The sequence below is a fragment of the Arachis ipaensis genome, chromosome B6 (genome assembly GCF_059453495.1).
Source record: "Arachis ipaensis isolate K30076 ecotype BB chromosome B6, ASM5945349v1, whole genome shotgun sequence".
NCBI lineage: Eukaryota > Viridiplantae > Streptophyta > Magnoliopsida > Fabales > Fabaceae > Arachis > Arachis ipaensis.
Genome location: NC_142441.1, coordinates 145,111,157 through 145,129,567, shown reverse-complemented (window position 1 = coordinate 145,129,567; position 18,411 = coordinate 145,111,157). Strand labels below are relative to the sequence as shown.

Here is an 18,411-nt window from a genome sequence, read left to right as displayed (position 1 = left end):
CCTCAATTGTCCACACCATGGTTTCATCACGAAACCAAAAAGGGGTTTTCAAACCTCTAAAAATTCTATACTATAACTACAATAGCTAAGGAGGTATTTATAACCTCTTATTAGGTTAAAACAAAGAAAACCCTAAAGCCCATAAACATAAGGCCCAATCTAGTAATTAAATAAACAAAATCAAAATACATTAAATAAAATATTCTAAAAATGTAAACTAAAATATCTTCTAAATAATTCTTGAACTCTTCATATCACGAACATTAAAGCACGTATCAGAAAAGTAAAAGTAATTTTATGTTTGGATATCTCATACAAAAAGATCTTTTTATTTACCAATTATGTATAACCATATAAAAGAACTTTTTTATTTATTTATTACGTGAAAATTATTTTTTAAAAGAAAAAATATCTTTTAAAAAAAATATATAAATTGTAACTTATTAAAATTTTTTTTTTTAAATTTTTCTAATGTTTTTACTTTTACTTCTAGAAATTTATTAAATACGTAAAAAAAATATTTTTTTATTAAAAAAATATTTTTTATCAACTTAATGACGCCCAAACAAGCACTTAAAACAAATCTCTAAATAATGACATGAAAAATTGATCAAATTATGCTTTTTTAGTGAATATGTAACTAATGAATCTCATAAATATTCTCCAACTTGACAAGTTAAAAATTAATTTGTTGTGGATCGAAATTTTATTATTTAAGAGATTAGGGTTTAACTTGTTAATATTTAAAATATGTTCTGATATTTTGTATACCAAATTGAGATACACACAATATAACTATTTTGACTATTAATTTATTTCAGAAGTGATTTTGAATAAAAAAAAATACGTGTATATTAAAAATTAGCTATTAAATCAGTTGTCATGTATTTGTATATAAATATTAAGGTTAAATATAATTTTAGTCCCTATAATTTTTTTTGAAAATCAAACGCCCATAATTTTTTATTTTAAAATTGCCTTAACGTTGAATTTTATTTTAAAATCATCATTTTGCTTAAATTTTAAAATTTTTTACTAAATCATTCCTAAAAAGATAATTATAAAATAAAAAAGAGAGAGAAGCATGGGAGAAAAAGAATAATATAAAGAAAAAGAAAAGATGACAATGTCTGAAACTATCCAACACTATCGTCTTGTTACTGCTCTTTCTATTATAATTACCGTCGAGCAAAAGAACAATGGAAAGATAGACTAAGATAAGAGATAGAGGAACAAAGAGAGATAGCACTCGAGAAGATTAACAACAAAGCAAGAATCGAAGAGAGAGATGTAGAGAAAGAAGAAGGTGGCAATGACGCTAATGAGAGAGGATGCATTCGCCATCGCTATTTCTATAGCAGAGTTTCTGACCAAAAGAGAAGAAGAAAGAGAAAGGAGAATGCGAATGGAGAGATAGGGAGAAAGGATAAGTTTACAACCATGCTTCACATCTGTTCTACCATTGTTACTCGATGTTGTATGAGCTCACCGGGTCATTGAGTTTCACCTTAACATTAACAATGTTAGAGAATAAATTAGAATTAATATTAGATCAATTAGTATCATTTATATTTATATAGCATATCTGTATATTAATTATTGGATTGTATACGTTTATTACTCTGATTTTTCTAGCACCTATATATACCCCTTGTACATTGTACTTTTCCACAACCTGAATAATACACTCTTTTTTATTACTCTTTTGTTACTAACATGGTATCAGGAGCATATGTTCTTTTTTTTTCATGTAAATTCGTTTGTAGCCCCTTTGTTTCTTCTCCTCCAGCAGTGTTCTTTAGCCTCGTTTTTCGTTCTTTTTCCGATGCTTTGGTTCGTCATAACCGTTCTCACCATATTCGTCTCGTCGTCGTGATTCTAACGCATCCAGATTCGCCATCATCCGCCGCCGGACGCACCGCCACGCGCCGCTAGAATCTTCCTGCCCACATCCATTGTTCTCCTGACCAGACGCTTCAGCAACCGTTGGATCTTTGGTAACGATTGCATGGTCCACAAGCTTCCACGTGTCGCGCCGCAACCTTCCCAGCAACCCGCGTATGACCCGGTCCGACCCGTTGTTCGAACCCGCGTTCCAGCCACCCTCCAGTGTGTCTTGTCCCTCCATTCTGACGTCACCACGTGTTATCGCTTGCTGACGTGGCTGCTAACGTGGCAGACAGTGGGACCCTCCCTAAGATTTTTTGGTGAGCTCTTTCCGATTTTGCACTCTATTTTTCTCCTTTTCTACTCCAAAATTGCAGTTTTCTCTCCTCTCTTTGATCTCTGTATCTACTATTATGGAAAAGTAAGATATTTTTGCTCCCACAAACAAGAAGGGTAAATTCTGTTGAAACGATAACCGTTCCGGGCACCTCTTCTCCGACTATCCTTCTGTTGAATGTCGCACATGCCACCAAAAAGGTCATATTAGCTACCATTGTTCACAACTGTTCTGCCATTATTGCAAGCTCTTGGGACATTTGATTACTACCTGTCCTACTCGCCCACCACGTCCTGATCAAATCAAGTATCATTCTCGTTCCAACTTCTCCAATATTGTGCCTGCTTCTGCTGTTGTTGCTACTACTGAATCTACCACTTCTGCTCCTCTCAACCCGTCTCCTGTCTCTCTATCTGATATTGGGTATCTTCTTCAGCGTCTTCTCTCACTTTCTGGTAATACTCCTGCTACTTTTTCGACTCCTCCAGGTAATTCTAAATGGTATTTTGACTCAAGTTGATTTAATCACATGTCTCCGTTGCGTAATCTTTTCTCGTCCCTGTTTACCACTTCAAATGTACCTTCTGTCAATACTGCTAATGAATCCCTCTTGCATGCAACACACAAGGGTACTATCTCCCAATCGACTCTTAATCTTCCTGATACTTATTATATTTTCAAATTGAACTTTAATCTTATTTCTGTTGGTCAACTTGTTGATCTGGGTTTTTATATCACTTTTTCCATTTCTAGTTGTCGTGTACAAGATCGTCAGACATGACAAATCATCGAGACTAGATGTAAGGTCAGAAGGTTGTTTGAACTCGAGAATCTTCGTATTCCTCCTGTGCCAAATCTCTGTGCTACTTCTTCTTCATTACCCTTCACTTATGGCATCAACGTCTTGCCCACAGCTCCTTAGAAAAATTGCGTCCTCTTGTGTCTCAGGGTGTTTTGGGTTATGTTCCTAATGAGTCTTTTCATTGCATTTCTTGTCAAACTGCCAAATAACCTGCTTTATCTTTTCACAATAATTCCTCTCTTACTTGCTCTCCTTTTGATCTTATCCACTATGATGTTTGGGGTTCCGCTCCCACCGCTTCTATGAGAGGAGCTTGATACTTTGTCGTTTTCATTGATGATTATTCACGCTTTACTTGGATTTATTTGATGACTAATTACCATGAGTTACCTCAGATTTATATTAACTTTGCCACTATGATTAAAACTCTGTTTTCCAAGGTCATTAAGGTTTTTCGACGCAATAATGCTATGGAATACCGTGATTCCAAACTTTTAACCTTTTTTTGCAGAACATGGTACTTTTTCTGAGTTTTCTTGTCCTGCTACGTCTCAACAAAATGGACGAGCTGAACGCAAACACCGTCACATTCTTGACTCTATTCATGCAATGCTTCTTTCTTCTTCGTGTCCTGAGCGTACTTGGGGTGAAGCTGTTATCACTACTGTTCATGTTATCAATAGATTCCCTTATTCTATTCTTGGTAACGTTATTCCCTTTGAGCGTCTTTATCATACCTTTCCTGATTACAGTTCTCTTCGAGTTTTTGGTTGTGTCTATTTTGTTCTTCTTTAGCCTCACGAACATAGTAAACTTGAACCTCGGACTCGTATATGTTGTTTTCTTGGTTATGGCACTGAACACAAGGGTTATTGTTGTTGGGATCCTCTCTCTAAACATATTCGTATATCTCATCATGTTGTATTTTGGGAGCATCACATGTTTTCTCGGTTCTCCACCTTTAAGTCCATTCCTCCTACTCAGTCACCTTTTTTTCACTAACCCCAATGTTGATCTTCTACCTAGTGATGATTTTACAAGTTCTATCTCGAGTCACCCTCTACAGTCTCCTGTTCTTCTGCCTTCTCCATCTCCCGATAATTTCAGATCGGACAACGATCCTACTCCTATCGTCATGCCTCCTCGTTCCACTCATTCTTCTAGGGTAAGAAATATGCCTTCTCATCTTCTTGATTATCATTATTTTTCTACTATTTTTCATTAACATGAACCTCAATCATTCCGAGAAGCCTCCATAAATCCAAATTGGCAACAAGTAATGCAGGAAGAAATACAGGAACTTGAGAAAGCACACACTTGGGATTTGGTTGATCCTCCTTCTAATAAGAAAGTTGTGGAAAGTAGATGGATATACAAGATCAAGACTCGCTCTGATGGTTCTATTGATCGTTATAAGGCACGTTTGGTTGCTCAAGGTTGTACGTAAGAGTATGGTATTGACTATGAAGAGACTTTTGCTCTTGTTGCTCGTCTCACATCTGTTCGAGCTCTTCTTGCCATTACTGCGATAAAAAAAGGTCTCTCAGTAAGATGAACGTGAAGAATGCATTTCTTAATGGAGATTTGAAAAAGAATGTCTATATGAAACCCCATCCGGGTTATCCTTGTCCTTCTAGCAAAGTTTGTCTCCTTCGCAAGGCACTTTATGGTCTTAAGCAAACTCCTTGCGAATGGTTTGACAAGTTCAGCACCACTATATGTAATCTCGGTTTCACTTGCAGACCTCATGAGAATGCTCTCTTTATTCGTAAAAGTGAACGTGGAGTTGTTCTTTTGCTTTTGTATGTTGCTGACATGATCATTACTAGAAATGATGTTGATGGTATCTCTGATCTCAAAGCCTCCCTTCACCATATTTTTTAGATGAAAGATCTTGGTTCTCTCAGTTATTTTCTTAGTCTCGATGTCATATCCACAAATGATGGTATTGGTATCTATCTCTCTCAAGCTAAGTATGCTTTGGATCTTCTTGCTCGAGCTGGTATTACAGATAGTCGCACTGAGTCTACTCCTCTTGAGCCTAATGTTCGTTTTACTCCTATGGATGGCACTATTTTGGATAATCCTACTCTTTATCGGTAGTTAGTTGGAGGACTAGTCTACTTAACTATCACCCAACCAGACATTGCCTATCCGGTTCATGTTCTCGGCCAATTCTTGTTAGATCCTCGTACTACTCACTATGTGGCAGTTCTTCACGTTCTTCGCTATATCAAAGGCACCCTATGTCATGGCCTTTATTTTTTTGCTCATTCATCTTTATCCCTTTAGGCGTACTCAGATGCTGATTGGGCTGGTGATCCCATTGATCATCGTTCTATTATTGGTTATTGTTTCTTTCTTGGCGACTCTCTCATTTTCTGACGAGCTAAGAAGCAAACGTTCACTGCTCGATAAAGCATGGAAGATGAATACCGTGCTCTCGCTAACACCATTGCTGAGGTTATCTCGATTCGTTGGCTTCTCAAAGACTTGGGTGCACCGCAATCGTCCCCCATTGATAGTTTTTGTGACAACCGCAGTGCTATTCAGCTTGTCCATAATGATGTGTTTCATGAACGCACCAAACACATTGAGATTGATTGTCACTTTGTTCGGCAACGCATCCTTATTGATGATGTTCGTCTCATCGCGGTTGGATCACTGAATCAGACTGCTGATATCTTCACGAAAGCTCATCATCCGACTCGTTTTCAGACTCTGGTATCCAAACTCAAGATGGTATCCTTAACTCCCACTTGAGTTTGAGGGGGGATGTTAGAGAATAAATTAGAATTAATATTAGATCAATTAGTATCATTTATATTTATATAGCATATGTATATATTTAATTATAGGATTGTATACTTTTATTACTCTGATTCTTCTAGCACCTATATATACCGCTTGTACATTGTACTTTTCCACAACTTGAATAATACATTCTTTTAAATTACTCTCTTATTTCTAACAAACAACAATAATATTTAACTTATTTTAATTTAAAAAAAAACTATGAGAAAGAAAGAGAGTAGGGGATGATTTTGATGTTGACGAAGATCTAGATGATGGTAGTATATGTAATGAGTGGAATGAAGATGATGATAAAGAAGATTGTTAGAGAAATGTGTTGGTAGTGGACGAAGAAGAAGAGAAATTAGAAAAAAATTGGAGAAGATAGTTATATTTTTAAACATAATTATTATTTTTGTTAAGAAATGTATTTTGGTCCAAATAATAATTTTAAAATAAAATTCAATGTTATTACGTTAGAAATAATTTTAAATAAAAAAATTTTAGGGACGATTTTGATTTTCGACCACAATTATAGAGACAAAAATTATACCTAATCATACATATTATGTAGTTTAATTCATATTTAATAGGTATTTTATATTTTCATAATACTAGAAAGACAAAAACTATAATCAAAATTTATTTTATTTAATTTTTATTAATGATTATAATAAATAATAAAAACTAAATAAAGTACGTTCGGATTATTTTTTATTTTTTTGGATAACAAATATGGTAGAAATTTAGGTGCGGTCAACTTTACCTAAAGTTGATAGTTGAAAGTCATTAGATGAAAATTTAGTCAAATCATTTAACAACTCTTAACTATCAACTTTACCTGAAGTTGACTACACGTGAGTTTTCACCAACAAATATTTTCATTTATATTTCAATACCATGTAATTGTTTTTAATATATCTCAATTTGACCCATAAGTTTAGAGAATTAGAAATGAAAATTATAAAGGGTTAAGTACGATTTTGGTTTCTAACGTAGAGGCCGAAAATTTATTTCGTCCCTGGCCTTTTTTTCGTTACAAAATGGTCCCTAAGGTTTCAGTTTGTTTAAAAATCATTCTTTGGACGAAAATGCCCTTCCCCCATCTTCCCCAAAATGCAGAAACAGAAGCAGAATGCAGAAGCAGCATGCAAAAGTAGAATGCATAAGCAGAACCAGTGAAACAACAACAACAATGAAACAACAACAACTAGAAGAATTTCAAAGTTATAAACTTTCCATCCATTAGCATGTTTCCCATCAATCATATTGTCAATAACCAGCGTGCGAGTAGCTCATCGGAGAACACTGTCTTGTCATCGCCGTTGTCGGAGGGGAGGTAGTGCTAGCGGATAGCCACTCCAATAAGAGAGCGGGAGGAAAAAGTTCAGGGAGACGCGCCACCCTTTGTACCGCGGCGTGCGGCGGAAGAACTCCGGCAAGTAGGTTTGTGAGGTGAGGGAGCCAAACAAGAAGACGAGGATATCGCTTGGGACATTCGCCACTGCATAGGTGGCAGCGTGTGTGCATGATGTGGCCGCTATCGCTCTCATGGGGAGGTCTGCCTGCCTCAACTTCGCAGACTCGGCGTGGCGCCTTCTCGTGCCGGAGACGACAGACGCAAGAAACATCCAAAAGGCTGCAGCGGAAGCTGCCGAGGCATTCCGTCCCGTGACGGAATTGGAGACTGGTGAAGTGAGGCAGGAGGGTGCTGTGGGGTAAAGGCGCGTCAGAGACGACCATGGTGACGGAGACGGCAGAAGAGCAAGAAGCGGTGGCGGCAACGACGTGCTCTCCATCACAGGCGGCGTCATGATGGCCACCTTTCCCACCCCCACCTCCGTCCTCTCTTTCTCCCCACTCCTTCGTAAACTAAAACCTTCAAAATCATTTTATAGTGAAAAAAAGGTTAAGGACGAAATAAATTTTTTATCTCTACGTTAGAGACCAAAATCGTACTTAACCCAAATTATAAATAACAAAATAAAAAAAAAAAAGAGAGACCTTGTCCCTAGTCAAGTATGCCGCTCGTTCTTTGAAAATTAGCATCCAAATACTATGATTTAATTAGTTAACATTAAACATTAATCATTAATCATTATTCATTAATCATTTCACTGCACGTCACCCTTGATTTATATTCTCCCAATCATACCCAAAATTAATTAAGCCGAATCAAACTTTTACCTTAACCGTCGGTCAAGTTGAAAATTAAATCATAAATATGAGACGGGTTGATTTTTGGAATCCTAATTAGAATCCCTATTTATGTTTCCATGTTCTTTCCCTAAAAGCTTTCGAGGCGTCGTCGTTTTTGTTCACACCTTCATTTCATACCCTTTGGATTTTCCTCTCTCTCTCTCTCTCTCTCTCTCCTTAGCTTCGTTTCTCTTCTCTTTCTCTTTCTCTTTCCACAGTGCCTTTTTCCTTTTTTCTCTTCATTCTCTCTCTTCTGTGTCAACCCAAATTCTAGTCCTTTGCAACTGCAACCGCAACCAAACTAAACAAACCTTCGAGCTCAAACTCTTCCATTCCCTTAGTACCATTCAATCTCATCATGTCTCAAACTAACTGGGAGGCTGATAAGATGTAAGATATGTTTTTCACTCTCTCTCTTTCTCTATTTTTCTTTTTTAACATTTTCGTTTTTTTGTTTTCACTGTTTCATGTTTTATCTCTACTTTTTAATACAGTTTTGAAACATGGGTTTTTTGTCTTACAAATTATTGTGCTTTATTTTTTGTGATTTGGGATTCTGGGGTTGGGGTGTTCTTTTTCGATTTGGGTTTGGTTTTGGTTTATCTGTCTCATTTTGGCTCCATTCGTATTGTATTTCGCAAATGTGTGTGAATATTTTGATGGGTATGTTAGGGTTTTCATAACCATGTGGAAGTACAAGGGTGAAATTTTTATTTTTTTTGTTCTTTAAGCTGAAGAAAATTGTAGCTACTGGTTGTTGAACTCTTTCATTCTTGGCTGCATTTGGGGCTTGCTGATGATTTTTTGTTACTGGGGTTTTGTGATGTGTTCTGTGATGATATTCGATGCAAAGGTGAAAACTTTGGTTTCTCTCATGGTTGAACTGGCTCATGAAACATGCTCTTTATACTGTGTGAGATTTCAGGTTAGATGTTTACATCCATGATTACCTTGTGAAGAGGGACTTGAAGGCTTCAGCTCAGGCTTTTCAAGCTGAAGGGAAAGTATCCTCGGACCCAGTTGGTGAGCTATTTGGAAAACAAAGAAGCTAATTAATGCTTACTTTTTGTCCATTTTATTATCTTTTTTACTGGCGATAGAAGTTCATTTTACTAATTTGGTTCCTTTGTTTTGCGATTTCAGCTATCGATGCTCCCGGAGGATTTCTATTCGAGTGGTGGTCGGTTTTCTGGGACATATTTATTGCCAGGACTAATGAGAAGCACTCAGAGGTTGCCGCCTCGTATATTGAGGTTGAATTGAAAATCGGTTCTCACTGTTTTTTGTGATTTGCATACTACTACTACGCCTAGGTCGGGTGATTATTGCTGGATATTTGTTGATGGAACAACTGAATTGAGATGGATTGGCTGTTGATTAACTTTCACTGTACCAATTCATAAGAATTTTTTATACATTCAATTGCATGCAACTTCCAAGATTGTGCTTCCTGACTAATAAATTGTTAGCTGCTTCTAGGTGTAATGCAACTGTCTGGGGAGGTTGGGGGTACTTTCTTTAGGTTCAGATTTTATTTTATTGAACACGTTCCTAGAAACATGTTAATCGTTTATCCAAGTTGTTGATCAGGTGGTTAGCAGTTTGATATCATGGGTCTGGGCTTGAGTAGTTAGGAATATCAATTAGTAACAATAGCATAAATTTAAGTGATGAAGAGGGGTAATTGAGAAAGTAAAAGCTGAGACAATAAGTATTCTTGTTCACAAATCATTGTATTCTCGTTCATAAATCATATACTTTGTCTTGGCATTGTTCTAAACCACACTATTTGACCCCAGACAATATTTTTCAGCATGTGATGATTTATGTACTAGCTAGGGTGATAATTTAATGGCTTTTGACTTTTCTCATTTTCACCAGCATAACATAAATGGTTGCTTACAGACAACTTTGAATGCATGCGCAAATTTAGGAAAAGAAAAATTGAATAGATGAATAGTAGGCTTCTTGGGTCTCTACATTTTTTGAGGTGTTTGAACCTGTTATATCTCAACTTCTTAGTTTACTTGTTTAATAATATTTCCCATTTAGCCTTACTTCTCCATTATGTCTCTTGATTTCCCTTCCTTGAAATGAACTGTGATCAATTTATCACTTTTTCTTATTTGAGAGACCCTTGACTTTTATGGTACTTTTTGAAACTCACTTTGCAGACACAATTAATTAAGGCTAGGGAGCAACAGCAGCAGCAACAGCAGCCGCAGCCACAACCCCAGCAGTCACAACATCAACATCAACAGCAGCAGCAGCAGCAACAACACCACATGCAGATGCAACAGCTCCTGTTGCAGAGGCAGGCCCAGCAGCAGCAGCAACAACAACAACAACAACAGCAGCAGCAGCCGCAGCAACAGCAGCAACAACAGCAGCCACAGCCGCAGCAACAGCAGCAACCACCCCAACAACAACAGGGTAGGGATAGGGCTCATCTCTTGAATGGTGGTACCAATGGGCTAGTTGGAAACCCTGGCACTGCTAATGCAATGGCAACAAAGATGATCGAGGACAGGTTAAAACTGCCCCTTCAGAGGGATTCTTTGGATGAAGCAGCAATGAAGGTAAGGTGTTATGGTTACCTAGTCAATTAGTTATAGTATGAAGTACTGATTTTATGACACGTATTCATGGTTTCTTGATGGTATTTTATACAGCAAAGATTCGGAGACCAACTCATGGACCCAAATCATGCCTCAATATTGAAGTCATCTGCAGCTCCTGGCCAGCCTTCAGGGTGATTTTCTTGAAACCTTTGAAAATTAACACAAACACACACACACATTCTGTTGGCATTTAATTATGTTTTCTACAGTGTGTTATGGTATTCTCTATAGCAGTTGATGTTGACTTTGTTTGCATTGAAATTTTTTGAATTCAGGCAAGTTTTGCATGGTGCTGCTGGTGCGATGTCTCCACAAGTTCAAGGTCGTAGTCAGCAATTACCAGGGTCTACTCCGGTATGCTATTGTTATTAGAGTGTTTTCTGGTTACTTCTTACATTGGTTGATAGCTGCTTTCCTCTGACTTCTCATCTGGAAACAGGACATTAAGAGTGAGATTAATCCTGTTTTAAATCCCAGAGCTGCGGGGCCTGAAGGATCACTAATAGGAATGCCTGGTATTACTGATCATGTTCTCTTTCTAATGTAACTAGTTTCTATTATTCCATTGAAGTGGTATTTGGTACCTGTCTTGTATGTTCTTTGCAGTTTATTATTATTAACCCTGTCTGTTGAGAATATTTTGGTATTTAATGATGAAAGTTTTATGATGTTTTGCACAATTCTCGTGCACAGATTTAGTTAACAGGAGTTTTTCTTGTGTCAGGATCAAATCAAGGCAGCAACAATTTGACTTTGAAGGGGTGGCCACTCACAGTGAGTAATTGTTTATAGTTTAACTTAGTCTTCATTTTATTGCATGTAATTGTTTGTACACATAATCATGTTTTTGCTCTTGCTAATCTTTGTCATTTTTTCTGAATAAAGAACTCTTTTCCTTGGAAAGATTTAGTATCCTGGAGTGTCTTTGCAGAGTGAGACTTGTAGGCTTCTTTCCTTTTGAGTGTGTTTGGAATCAATAAAAATTGGAAACTAATCGAATTATAAATCTAATTCAGAGTTTGGCATCTAATAAAAATGGAAGTCAATTAAATTATAATCCATTGGAATTAGATAATTTGAATTATGAAATCATGTCATTTTTTTAAAGATTTGTAGGGAAGTGAATTGATTTGGGTTTTTTTTTTTAACAATTTAAAGACATTTTTATCTTTTATGGCTGTAACTGTATGCAATAACCATAGTGAATGTCTCTTTGACATCATATAATGATGAAAGTCTTAGCTAAGTGAGTTATTAAATTTGAACTATCGGTTTCTTCTTTCGCTTCCTAGGGGTTGGAGCAATTACGGTCTGGTCTACTTCAGCAGCAAAAACCTTTCATGCAAGCCCCACAGCCTTTTCATCAGCTTCCAATGTTGACACCCCAGCATCAGCAACATCTTATGTTACAAGCACAACAAAATCTGGCATCACCATCTGCTAGTGATGATAGTAGAAGACTCAGAATGCTGATGAATAATAGGAACATGGGGTTAAGTAAGGATGGTCTTTCAAATCCGGTGGGGGATGTACCAAATGTTGGATCACCACTTCCAGGTGGTGGTCCCCCGTTTCCTCGTGGAGATACAGATATGTTAATGAAGGTGCTTGCTCCCTTGTCATTATTTGCTTCACTGTTGTTTTGTAAGCTTCTTAAGATATGCAGTGAATTTTATTAATTGCATATTCTGAATGTTCTTTCATATGTAGTTGAGACTGGCTCAGTTACATCAGCAGCATCAAAATGCCAATCCACAGCAGCAGCAGCAGCTTCAACAGCATGCTCTTTCAAATCAGCAATCCCAGAGTTCAAATCATAGCATGCATCAACAAGACAGAGTAGCAGGAGCTGGCAGTGTCACTGCGGATGGAAGCATGTCAAACTCCTTTAGAGGAAATGATCAGGTCAGTCCTTTTATGATTGTCCCAATACAACGCATATTGTAGGCATAGCTTTCTCAAATTTGTAAATGCCCTTCAGATATGTTGGAATTATTTGTTGGATATGTTGAAACATTGATGCTTTAACTAAAAGTCTGAAACTAATGTATGCCATTGGGGAATTTTATGAATTGTAATTGTATTTTTTTTCACTTCGTATTTTTAATTTTTCTTCTCATTTTTATTTTTTAACAGTTAATAATTCTGTCTTTAATGCTTCAGACGACTTTTCCTTTTTTGTACAGTATCCAGAAAGATCATTGATAATTGGACATATTATCACAACTAGTAAATTAATGTAGTCAGTTAGCTTATTTTGTTAAATACACTAGATGGTCCTTTATTAACTTCACTCTGATATATAGTTTGCCACTTGCCTAAATCTAGTAGGCAAGCATTACAATAATGCTTTCATTACACAAGTTTTTATGTATAGGATCTAGAAAAAGATCTTTATGTGAAGCAATAGATTTGATCCATTGACCATTGGTAACAGCAAAAAAGCATGTTCCATTTGTTTTTTTTTAATAAATAAATAATACAGCAATGAGAAATTGCAAACTTTGCAACTTCAGCTACTTGTTTGTTAAGTTACATTTTTAGGATATCCTTTGGTCATATATATGGAATAAATTGCATGATACTTTTCCATATGGTTACGATGGACCTGATTTTAGTTTTATTGGTTAACATGAGCATGCATTTGTCGTGAAATTGTTACAGATTTGATTTATGTGCATCATGTAGAGTCTAGAGTAGATTCCTAACACTGTTTTACTAAATGAACCATAAGGTTTCAAAAAACCAGACTGGGAGAAAGAGAAAGCAGCCTGTATCTTCTTCTGGACCTGCCAATAGCTCAGGAACAGCAAATACAGCAGGCCCATCTCCAAGTTCAGCGCCATCAACTCCCTCCACTCATACACCTGGTGATGTGATGTCAATGCCTGCATTACCTCATAGTAGTAGTTCAACAAAGCCTCTAATGATGTTTGGTACCGATGGCACCGGAACTCTTACATCACCCTCAAACCAGTTGGTGAGTAGCTCCTCTTTGGTTCAATTAATGGAAGGAATATAAATTCCTTGCATATAGACTCATTGCCATTCCATTTTGGCAGTGGGATGATAAGGATCTTGAATTGCAGGCTGACGTGGATCGTTTTGTGGAGGATGGATCTCTTGATGACAATGTTGAGTCTTTTTTATCCCATGATGATACAGATGCTAGAGATGCAGTTGGTCGTTGTATGGATGTAAGCAAAGGTGCAGAAAACACCATTGTTTTTTTTATTACAAAATATTTGTCATCGTCATTGCAATCAATGTTCTCAAGTGTATGCACATGTGAAAATTTTCCCGGTACTTTTTTTTTGTCTTGATCAATAACTTATTTCTTCTTCATAGGTAATTTTGTTATTGAAGTATACCCGAACGAATAATAAATCTTGATAGTTAAACACAAAGCAGATCTCCTTAATAAATTATGCACCTTTTTTCTTTTTCTCCCTAAAAAGTACAAAGTTGCTTTAGAATATGTATGTCATGTATTTGTTTATGCTTCTTGTTTGAATATGTGGTTAATTTTGGTTAATCAATAACTGTTTATGCTTGCTGGCTTGCTCCATTTGTTACTTGTATGCGGTGCTATACATAAAAAATCAGGTGTCTTTTGTGGGTTAACGTGTATGAATGGTAGATCATAATGCATAAATGATCTTAAATAAACAGGAATAAAAATCTTAAGTGCAGTTGCATAGTTGCTTTAGAATATTTATGTTTTGTACATATGTTTTCCTTTTTGATGTATAACAGATGACAGAATAAAATACAAATAGAAAGGAGGACGGGAGATCCTCTCTCCAAGAACCAGAACTAACGAGAGAACTATCAATGAGATAGAACTGTTCAATCTTTTAACATGAGAGGAAACCTTGTAAAAAATCATGTGCACTCCAGGGTAGAATAGGAAAACTACAAAATTCAACAAATGACAAAATAACAATCACATACCAACATTAGTCCCTTCCCCCTACCCTCTTACGACTCCTATCTGAAATAAACGATTCCTGTCACTCTTCAATAACACTGTCAGCTGTCATTACACAATCCTCATTTTTCTCCTACACTTTAGTCAGTTCCTCATTGTTGGATCCCTGCAGCCAATATTATCTGCTGATTGAGGCACAACCGGTTCCTTCTTAGATATTCTGGTATATACTAGGGCTCATCACTCTCCTCATTCACTAGTTTTGTACTATTCATTTATTCATTCATTTATACTTCTAATTTGGGTATCTGTGTATGATGAAAAGGAATGAAGCATCAGAAAACAGAATAAACTTAAAACAAATTTAGAGTAAAAGAAATAACAGGTTGGAAAGAAATGGTTGAAAACTAGAAAAGACAGAGAGCAGCTTGTTGGTTGTACAAGATATATACCTTGTTTTGGATGTAGACTTGGACAAGTGGCAGTGTATTGTGCAGCTTTCTATACCCTCTCATGTTTTTCTGGCAGTAACTAATTCTTGGATGCCATATTGAAACCCAGTTTTAATGGACTGGAATAAGTAAGGCATAACTTATATTCTAAAATATTACCCCAGGTGAGTGCCTATGTTTGAATCTGTCAAGAGGAGAAGGGCCTAAAGTGGATACTACAACATGTCATTATTAATAATTTGCTTAGAATTGCAGTATAAATTAAAGATTTGCCCTTATAACAATTTAAAGTAGCTTTATTCAACTCCTTTAAAAGTTATTTGCACAAAACAACCCTGAATGGTCATGAAACCAAGCCACCTTAAGTTGCTCATGATTACCTATTGTTAGCATTATAATTTAGAAAGGGCAGTGGTTGGTTATATTTGTTGGGTTGGTATAGATACTTTGTTGCTCCTTAGTTAATGGCTACTTTATGTTACGGGGTGTTGATTCACAAACTGAAGGTGCGATTTGCTTATTTACAGGTTTCACATTTTCTGAAGTAAACTCAGTACGGGCAAGCACAAGCAAGGTCGTCTGTTGCCATTTCTCATCTGATGGGAAATTGCTTGCAAGTGGTGGACATGACAAGAAGGTTACTTTAGACATTAGTGTTGAAAAGTTGCTTTATTTCGTAATCTATCCATTCAATTGACATACTGACTTTAGGCATCAGCTTTTGAATAGACATGCTTGGAAATTGAAATATATATGTATGCCATGTTTCTTTATAGAATGTGACATGCTCTCATTTCACAATGCAGGCTGTTTTATGGTACACAGATTCTCTGAAGCAGAAAACTACCCTTGAAGAGCATTCATCGTTAATCACTGATGTCCGGTTTAGCCCAAGCATGCCTCGCCTTGCAACATCTTCGTTTGACAAAACTGTCAGAGTTTGGGATGTTGACAATGTTAGTCCATCATTATGTCTTTTTTCTTATGTTTTATTTCTTGAGATTTAGCTTCTCTGTAGATCCAGAATATATGTTTGAAGTAACTTCTGTATCCACATTGCAAGTATTGAGTTTTTATTTCCTCTTTTGGCTGCTTGTTTAGTGTCGGTCTGAGATTATAAAAATGTGTTCTTAGTACTTTAACTTAACTAATGTTCACATTTAGGATAAAATCATCGGATATGTGCACTAATTTCTATTACTAGATTAAAATTCCTATGACTTTAATATCCATTATATGTATATGTAAATGGGGATTAGTTCTTCTGCCTTCTGTCTATTTTTTTGGATCATGTTTTTTGGTACTCCCTGGTTGCTATTGTGCTTTAGCTGATCTGAAATTACCTATGCAGCCGGGGTATTCTCTTCGCACCTTTACTGGACATTCAACATCAGTTATGTCTCTAGATTTTCACCCGAATAAGGATGACCTTATCTGCTCTTGTGATGGTGACGGTGAGATACGATATTGGAGCATAAACAATGGCAGTTGTGCTAGAGTTGCAAAGGTAAGTTTTCTCAATAACTTCTTCTAAGGGGTTCACTTGCAAGTGAAATACACGATTTTGTCAATGGATGATTTATACATCATGTCGAATATTGTGGCAGAGTGATAATGTACTTAGTTTACTAAACTGACATTTTTCTTGCCAATTAGGGTGGGACTGTGCAGATGAGATTTCAACCTCGACTCGGGAGGTACCTTGCTGCGGCTGCAGAGAATGTCGTATCTATACTTGATGTGGAGACACAAGCATGCCCATATTCGTTAAAGGTTGGTTTTAATATTTTTGTTTTTCAAATCAATTTGTTGAAGTTATCATAAATAAGTGTTTATTGCTTTGGACTGATATATTCAAATTTATTATGTGATAGACAAACAGTTACTCCTTTTTTAGCATATCTATTTAACCATCAGAAATTCAACTTGGGAAGCTGAATTTATTGTTATTTTCCATTAAGGAAAACAACTTGGATCTAGGTAATTCAGCGTTACTGATTTACTATTAAATGTGTTACTATGATTTTAGGGACACACAAAGCCGATACATTCCGTGTGTTGGGACCCATCTGGGGAGTTCCTTGCATCTGTCAGTGAGGACTCTGTAAGGGTTTGGACTCTTGGAACAGGAACTGAGGGCGAATGTGTTCACGAGCTTAGCTGTAACGGCAACAAGTTCCACTCGTGTGTTTTCCACCCAACGTATTCTTCGCTGCTCGTCATTGGTTGTTATCAGGCAAGTCTACACCCTTTATTTCTTTTTCCGAGTATCTTTGGAATCGCAATGTTTTTTCTTTGCTCATCAATACCTCAATTTGTTTGAGTTTGTTGTGGATATATCTCCAGAATGAATAGCAATTAAATCTGATCCATAATATATTTTATAAAAGAAAAACCCTTAGTAGTCCCCCACAATTTGACCCTTACCCAACAAGTTCGTCCTTGCGGATTTTGTTTGGAAGGACAACAAATTCTTAGAGACAACCATGTCCTTTGATTTTCATGTTAGCGACCGTATGTTTATGCAGTCGTTGGAGCTGTGGAACATGTCAGAGAACAAGACAATGACTCTGTCTGCTCATGAAGGTCTGGTCGCCGCGTTGGCAGTTTCAACTGTAAATGGTTTGGTTGCTTCAGCGAGTCATGACAAGTATGTCAAGCTCTGGAAATAAAAGAGAATCTGAATGTGTTGGATCAATGTTGATAGTAACATGCTTGTAGTTTATTTCGCTTCTTTCTTTTTTCTTTTTTCCTTTTTATATTTTTTGGCTGCTGCTTTTGGTGTAATATCTAATTTTATTTTACACGTAATGTAATGTTAGCTAGAGACTTTGTAACGTTTGGTTGGTGTTTTAAACTTATGGCCTTGTATAATTTCGATTGGATCTTATTGTTGCATCATTTTTTCCGATTAGTAGTGTAACTTGAATTTGCAGCAAACAACTATGATTATGTAAAGTGGAAATTCAAACAATTAAGGACCAATTATTTTATGTAATATTTTTATCTAGTTAACTTTTATCCAGACAAAATAAAGAATATGATATAAGGGAGAAAGTTGGAATAATGCTTCTTGTAGAATTTTGTTGTTATATTTAGTTAATTTTGAGAGCCATTTTATGTGACCTTAGATAATATGGCATATAATCAATTAATTGGACCATTGCTTTCAGGACCAACCCACTGGACCTACTTTCATTCCTCTCTTCTTGTCATAAATGAAGCTAGCTCCAATACAAATCACATCAACAATAAACTCTACAAGTCATCATTACCATTTTTAATTCTCTTTCACTCACTCGTCTTAATTTATTCTAATTACTTTTAATAATTTTTTAGATAACTTTTGTATGAAATATTATTATTATTATTATTATTATTATTATTAT

General features: G+C 36.2%; 1 protein-coding gene and 1 pseudogene across 2 annotated transcripts; both read left to right on the top strand.

Annotated features, from left to right (window-relative positions):
* Nucleotides 1-7,069: 7,069 nt before the first annotated feature.
* On the top strand, nt 7,070-7,635 carry LOC148563042 (dehydration-responsive element-binding protein 1A pseudogene; annotated as a pseudogene).
* Nucleotides 7,636-8,068: 433 nt separating this feature from the next.
* LOC107605121 (transcriptional corepressor LEUNIG) lies at nt 8,069-17,962 on the top strand. 2 transcript variants are annotated; one of them, XM_016306874.3, is made up of 18 exons: nt 8,069-8,408; nt 8,944-9,041; nt 9,162-9,271; nt 10,193-10,597; nt 10,691-10,770; nt 10,915-10,993; nt 11,079-11,154; nt 11,364-11,413; nt 11,932-12,243; nt 12,350-12,544; nt 13,374-13,619; nt 13,729-13,846; nt 15,550-15,659; nt 15,829-15,978; nt 16,374-16,529; nt 16,679-16,795; nt 17,052-17,258; nt 17,551-17,962. In XM_016306874.3, exons 1-18 carry the CDS (start codon nt 8,377-8,379, stop codon nt 17,692-17,694), a joined length of 2,685 nt encoding a protein of 894 aa, XP_016162360.2. In that variant the 5' UTR covers nt 8,069-8,376; the 3' UTR covers nt 17,695-17,962. The 2 variants fall into 2 exon arrangements, with proteins under 2 accessions (XP_016162360.2, XP_016162358.2); XM_016306872.3 differs by having other exon boundaries at nt 13,702-13,846.
* Nucleotides 17,963-18,411: the final 449 nt, after the last annotated feature.

What these genes read in the sequence shown, in the direction of transcription:
- LOC107605121 (XM_016306872.3), top strand. Translation starts at nt 8,377, where the DNA reads ATGTCTCAAACTAACTGGGAGGCTGATAAGAT. An exon ending in TGGATGAAGCAGCAATGAAG is followed by an intron (nt 10,598 to 10,690) that starts GTAAGGTGTTAT and finishes TATTTTATACAG; the next exon opens with CAAAGATTCGGAGACCAACT. An exon ending in ATCACTAATAGGAATGCCTG is followed by an intron (nt 11,155 to 11,363) that starts GTATTACTGATC and finishes TTCTTGTGTCAG; the next exon opens with GATCAAATCAAGGCAGCAAC.